The 7,356-nt window shown below is 42.6% G+C and overlaps 1 protein-coding gene across 1 annotated transcript; it reads left to right on the top strand.

The window, feature by feature from the left end:
- Nucleotides 1-1,990: 1,990 nt before the first annotated feature.
- Nucleotides 1,991-4,469, top strand: LOC111144325 (histamine receptor H1). The gene has a single exon (XM_022498572.1). The coding sequence runs from the start codon at nt 2,021-2,023 to the stop codon at nt 3,482-3,484; it is 1,464 nt and encodes a 487-aa protein (XP_022354280.1). The 5' UTR covers nt 1,991-2,020; the 3' UTR covers nt 3,485-4,469.
- The last annotated feature ends 2,887 nt before the right edge of the window (nt 4,470-7,356 follow it).

Here is a 7,356-nt window from a genome sequence, read left to right on the forward strand (position 1 = left end):
CTCTCACTCACTCACTCCTCCATCTGACAAATATGTATTGATCTTTTGCTTTTATGTTTATGCAAACTAACATGTCTGAGCTACGAAGGAGAACATGTGATAAAGAACTGAGCTTACAGTGATAGGTGAGGAGGATAAACGTATATGTGCTACGTTAATTTTCCCCAATGTCTTCCTAGGAAAATTACTGATAAAATAGAAAAGTTGGAAGCATTGTACAGGAAACACCTATATATCTACCACCGAGGTTAGGAATTAACATTTTGCTCTTTCTGCTTCCTTTATCCCTTCTAACCAACCATCCATCTAATTTTTTGATTCATTTCAAAGTAAGCTGTAGACCTCATAGATTTTACCTCTAAACGCTTAATATGCTACAGTAATTTTTAGTTCAGTAATCTCAATTCAATCATCACAACTTTACTTTTTAGTCAAAAAGGAAAAAAATCCATGATTTTTTTAATCAAAGAATCATTTTCTGTCACATTGTTGAATGACAAATAGTATACACACAGTGAAAAGAGATTCTCTGTGTGCAATGAGGCAGAGAGAGAAATGAGGAAAGAACTTTCTTCAAGGCAACAAACAGAGGGTTGCAGAGGGTGATTGGAGCTACCTTGAAAATACCCCCCTGTGGGAGTGTTTGGGGAACTGCTTCCGTCTTTGTCCCAACCAGAATCCAAAATAAAACTGAGATGAACCTCCCTAGCCTCTTTCCTCCTTCCTGTGGTGCCTGTGGACAATTCCAAGGGGTGTGAGCTTGGTCAGGGCTGAAGGTGAAGCTACGAGGTCCTGGTTCGGGATGTGAAGGTAGCGAAAGAGAAGGCTAAAGCTGTAGATCTGGGGCCTATTATCCTCACAAAGCTGATGGCTGAGGCTGACAGGGGTGAGTGGGGAAGGCAGGCAGGCAGATAGCGGAGAGTGACAAGAGCAGAGAGCAGGTCTGGGTCACAAGAGAAGGTGATGCTGTTCAGAGGAGGCACACTCGAAGAACCTGGAGTGTTGCTCTGATGGGCAGTTCTAAGCTGGAGGAGAATATGGAAAAATACCCAAAACAAGACTCTAAACAGGATACCTGGAAAAGCCTTTAGAGATCTCCCACACCACCTTTCACATTTTTTTTTAAGATTTTTTAAATTTATTTGACAGAGAGATCACAAGTAGGCAGAGAGGCAGGCAGAGAGAGACAGGAGGAGGAGGCAGGCTCCCTGCTGAGCAGAGAGCCCGATGCGGGACTCGATCCCAGGACCCTGAGATCATGACCTGAGCCGAAGGCAGAGGCTTTAACCACTGAGCCACCCAGGCGCCCCCATCTTTCACATTTGACCCGTGAGAAAATGCAGGCTGAGAGATCACTCAGAATGTCAGTGGCAGAGCTGGAGCAAAATCAGTGCTACTCACGTGGTGCTTTTACAACAGAGTAACTCAAGGATTCCTCCCAGAAGGATCAAATGCCTTAGGGCCTTGCTTTTTATCTTAAAAAAACATACAAATTTATTTTTCATCTCAAGAATTTATCTGGCTTTGTCCTAACATGAAAGTAGTTTGCTTTTGCTAAGTTATTAAGAGAGATTTACACTCTGTTAGGGCTTCTCAGTTTTCTTCAAACTAGAGTGCCATATCCAGCCTAGACCAGTCAGAATGTAGTCCACCTTCCCAGAACACGTGCAACATGGGACTTATACAAACTTTGTCCTGCTTTTGCCCAGCTGCCTCACTAGAATGTAAACTCTAGGAGGGCAGAGATTTTTGTTTTATTCACTGCTATATTCCCAGTGCCCAGAATGATGCTGGGAGTTCACTAAATAGTCATTGAATGGGTGAGGAATTGAATGACTAAGGAAGAAGGGTATATAGACTGTAGGTAACTAGCAGTATCTACTGCCCCAAACAGCATACAACCCCAGTTAGATGAACTTGATGGTCCCAAGTGACTCTACTGATCTCCAAGGCTCTGACCTTAATCCTTGTGTCTTTCTTCCCAGGGAGGGAGCCACAGCTGGAGGCTGCTCTTGTGCCAATGACCCTTCCCAATTCTTCCTGCACCTTCGAAGACAAGATGTGCGAGGGGAATAAGACCACCATAGCCAGCCCCCAACTGATGCCCCTGGTGGTGGTCCTGAGTGCCATCTCCTTGGTCACAGTGGTACTCAACCTGCTGGTCCTGTATGCTGTGCGGAGCGAGCGGAAGCTGCACACCGTGGGCAACCTGTACATTGTCAGCCTCTCCGTGGCAGACCTAATCGTGGGGGCTGTCGTCATGCCCATGAACATCCTCTACCTCCTCATGTCCAGGTGGTCCTGGGGCCAGCCTCTCTGCCTCTTTTGGCTTTCCATGGACTACGTGGCCAGCACAGCATCCATTTTCAGTGTCTTCATCTTGTGCATTGATCGCTATCGCTCTGTCCAGCAGCCCCTCAGATACCTGAAGTATCGTACCAAGACCCGAGCATCAGCCACCATCTTGGGGGCCTGGTTTCTCTCCTTCCTGTGGATTATTCCTATTCTGGGATGGCATCACTTTATGTCACCGTCCTCGGGACACCAGGAAGACAAGTGTGAGACAGACTTCTATGATGTCACCTGGTTCAAGATCATGACTGCCATCATCAACTTCTATTTACCTACCTTGCTCATGCTCTGGTTCTACGCCAAGATCTACAAGGCCGTACGACAGCACTGTCAGCACCGAGAGCTCATCAATGGATCCCTCCCTCCCTTCTCTGACATAAAGATGAAGCCAGAGAATCCCAAGGCAGGGGCCAAGAAATCAGGGAAGGAGTCTCCCTGGGAGGTTCTGAAAAGGAAATCAAAAGATGCCAGTGGTGAGCCTGTCTTGAAGCCACCATACCAAGACCCAGAAGAGATGAAATCCCCACGTATGTTCAGCCGAGAGGAGGACAGAGAAGTAGACAAACTTCCGTGCTTTCCACTTAACATTGTGCAGGTGCAGACTGAGGCAGAGGGGAGTGGCAGGAGTTATGTAGCTATCGACCAGAGCCAGGGCCCACTCGGGATGGATGAACAGAGCCTGAACATGCATGGGGCCAGTGAGATATCAGAGGATCAGATCCTCGGTGATAGCCAGTCCTTCTCTCGGACAGACTCAGACACACCCACAGAGTCAGCATCAGGGAAAGGTAAACCTAGAAGTGCATCTAGCACAGGCCTGGATTATATCAAGTTCACTTGGAAGAGGCTCCGTTCACATTCAAAACAGTATGTGTCTGGGCTGCACGTGAACCGAGAATGGAAGGCCGCCAAACAATTGGGTTTTATTATGGCGGCCTTCATCCTTTGCTGGATTCCTTACTTCATCTTCTTCATGGTCATTGCCTTCTGCAAGAGCTGTTGCAATGAACGTGTGCACATGTTCACCATCTGGCTGGGCTATATCAACTCCACGCTGAACCCCCTCATTTACCCCTTGTGCAATGAAAACTTCAAGAAGACATTCAAGAAAATTCTGCACATTCGTTCTTAAGGGAGGCAACAAGGGGATGCAACCAAAATGATGTTTCTGAAGAAAATGGAGGATGAAGGCCTGTGAATTGCCAGGCACCTGGGCTTTCTGGAGTCAAAAGACTAGTCTTAAGGACTAAGTAACTTGGAAAGTTCTAAGGGACCGTTGGCAGAACAGCAGATGGCAGAGGTGGTCAGCAGACAGACTATGTACTCTGAGTAGAGAGCGGGATATTTCCAAGAGAATCAGATCTGGATGAGTTCTCCTGCTCCTCAGGAAATGTGGGAGCCCCAGACTCTCATTGTAATACAAGCTTGCAGACTAGAATTAATTGGAAACTGAAGGGACATGTAGGGAGAGTTTCACTGCTGAATCAAACAGAACTCTCAAGCCTTCCTGGAATGGAGTTATAGGACTGTGCAGAGACCTTATATATGCAGATAGATGCTGTCCCTTCCAGGGGTCATCTTGATAGGCATGACAGCAATTCCATTGTGACTGTCACTTCTCAGAACATCTCTCCTCTGAGTCCCTTCTGCAGCTTTCTGCAGAACCTGTGTCTGAACCTCGTTGGAAATTCTGCCTTATTATTTCTCTTTCACGCATATCTTAGAGTTGGTAGGAAATTATGCAGCTTGTATATTCATTGTTTTCAACCCCCAATTCCTTTTGACTAGTCACAAAATAATGATAAAAGCTACCCTCAAAAGAAAGAGGAAAAGGGTATTTCTTTAATGGTTGCACAATAAAAACAAACAAAAAAATGGGAATGGGGAGAAGAAAGCCGTATTTCTTGAAGGCTGGGTCATGTTTATCTCATTGAAGCTCTATGACACTCCACAGCAGGAGGACGGTGTTATTGAGGAGCAAATTGAGGTGTGGCGAGGTGAAATAAGGTGCCCGACATCACAGAGTTAGAATGAAAACCCAGTGGGGTTCCAGCTCGTTGTCACATGTTACCTCCAAAAGGCAAAAATTTGTCCTGTTAAGTATACAACACACACACACACACACACAATTCCTGAAAGTGGTGGCAGTTCTCAAAAAGATGTGTTGAGAGAAGGAACAGCTGACGTAGAATATGCCTGAGGCCACAGAAAGTGGTACTTGAAGGCATAGTGTGCATTTTTATCTGTGAGTTCTGCTGTGTTTGTTGAAGAAAAGTTGTCATGTTCTTTTATAGTCACACTTCTTCGGTAAAAACTAGCAAAGGCATGGGAACATCCAGTTTTCCTTGGGGTTTATATCGCAATCTGATTGTGATTTATATTTTAAACCTTAATGCCAAACTGTCATATATGTAGTAAAACGGAGTGCGTGTACAAGCTGGTATTTTGTTTCTTGTGTTCCTGTTTGCATGACCTGCTAAAATGACAGATTTTTACCTACCTAAAATATGATATTTGAAACTATACTGAGTTTGATTTATTTAATTCTACCTTCCTGGGTCTCTTTGACTGAGAAGATATATTGAAATGTACTGTCAGATATTATATAGGGTTTCTCTTTGGTTTCTGGTCACATTTGTAAATGTCTTTAGAAAAGAACTTACTTTTTATAACAAGCTTCACTCTCAGCTTGGCATCTCCCAAAACTCCTCTTGCTCAAAACTGGGGGAGTGAAAGAGACTTTTATGCTGGGTTTAAAAGCTGCAGCTGGTCTGTTCCCAAGTCAAAAAACATTTCCCATAATGCCCATTATTTATGTTGATAAATGGTTGAGGCAACTAGTGAAGAAGACAAATGTTTATGAGCTCTGGCTTTGGGTTGAAGAGACCTGGATTTGAGTCTGACAAGAACAAGAAATGGTCAATATAAATTGTCAGAGCATTTAAAAATGAGGCCCATGCATTACTGAATACAGTGTTTATGGTGCCTGCTGAGTGTCTTGTACACAGTGGGGACTCATATATAGTTTTAAAACATGCTGAAGATACTGTGTGCCAGGCCCCATGCTTTACCACTATTGTCCACTTTAACTTAAAACCAATCTCATGAGGGAGAGTTCTGTGTTTTTACAACTAGGCAAACTGAGGCACAGAGAGAAACTGGGGAAAGGGAAAGCAGACAGAAAAGGAGAAGTAGAAAGTGGGGGACAGAAAGAGCATAAACCAAGTGGCATAATATTACTACACTCAAGAAAAATCTACATTCAAGAACATATTCTGGATTAATGTATTCAGAAGTTAAATATATTCAAAAGAAGAATAAACCATCCTTAGCTTTTGATAAATAGAAATTCCTTCAAATGATTCTCTGAAGACCACATGAAAATCAATTACCGCATCACATAAATCTTTAAAAGCTTGTGAAACTATTCCATCTAACAGAGATTGCTATAGATCTTAGAAGTTGGTAATGTTAATAAAGTGTTCATTCAGGAAATCCATTAGTCCGCAGATTGGCCATTTGATGAATTGGCCATTTGGCTACTTGGCTTGTAGAAAATTGCTGGTGTCTCTTTTGAAAAAGGGCATTCCAGAGGTAGATTTCAGTCCTAACACAGGGTGAAAAGGATGCTGCGGCTCTTCTGGCTGGGTGCATTCTAAGTCCTGGGAAGAAATAATGCTGTTAAGATCTAATTTGCCAACATGTCTTCACACAGTCTCTTGGGTTTTCAAAGCCAAGGCTGTGCAACATGTGGTTCCCATTGTGGGGAGCATGTGCTCTCCTCAACTGAGCTGCAAGTCAAATGATGAAGGTGGGTTGATCTGAATCTCTGTGGTCTTGGTTAAGTGTCATGGGCTTCATTGCCTTGCTGTGTCTGAGAATATTCTCTGCCTTTTTAAGAGTCCTGATCTTGAATCTTTCGTGATGCTCTATCATCTTTGTGCTCCAAGGCATGAGCATCAACTCAAAAGTCCAAAGCTTAGAGGAAAGAATCATCCTGTGTCTACCTCTGCTGCAATAAACTCTGAAGGAAGGTGGGGGCCAGATGGCGGATGTGGTACAAACATGGCTGGAAGACCAACAGTTCCCAGAGAAGCAGAGACATTGTGAGCTGGGCAGAAACTCCCAAAAGGTGTTAATTATAAGGATCTGTAAGTCCAGCAGAGAAAACAAGCTTGTAAAGAACTAACTTAAATGCAGGCTCATATATGCCTAATAGAGGGAAGCCTAGAGGTAGGTGGGTATCATTCTACTGGGTATTTTAAAAACCAGTTTTGTTACATTCAATATATACAGTAAAATGAACCCACTTAAAATGTAGAGATCAATGAGTTTTGACATATGTATACACCCATGTCATCTCCATCTCAATCAAGATATAGAACATTTCCATCAACTCAGAAAGTTCCTCATGCCCCCTCTATGTCCCAGGCAACCATTGATCTAACTTCTAATCACTACAGATTAGTTTTGCTGATTCTAGAACTTTGCATAAATGTAATTACATTTTATATATATATATATATATATATATATAAAACATAATATATATATATATATATAGTGGGTTTATCATCATCATCATCATTATTATGATTGAAGTATAGTTGACATGCTTTTGGGTGTACCATATATTGATTTGACAGTATATATATATATATATATATATATATAGTGGGTTTATCATCATCATCATCATTATTATGATTGAAGTATAGTTGACATGCTTTTGGATGTACCATATATTGATTTGACAGTTCTATGCATTATTCAATGTTCACCACAGTAAGTCACCATACAACATGATTATATTATTGACTATATTCCCTGTGCTGTACTTTTCATCTCCAAGACTTATTTTACAACTGGAATTTTGTACCTCTTAGTCCATTTCACCCTGCCACCCCCTCCCTGCTGGCAACCACCAGTTTGTCTCTATATTTATGAATCTGTTTCTGTTTTGTTTGTTGACTTGATTAGTTTTTTTAGAATCCATATATAAGT

This window comes from Enhydra lutris, unplaced genomic scaffold, assembly GCF_002288905.1.
Source record: "Enhydra lutris kenyoni isolate GAN:26980312 unplaced genomic scaffold, ASM228890v2 scaffoldscaffold10, whole genome shotgun sequence".
NCBI lineage: Eukaryota > Metazoa > Chordata > Mammalia > Carnivora > Mustelidae > Enhydra > Enhydra lutris.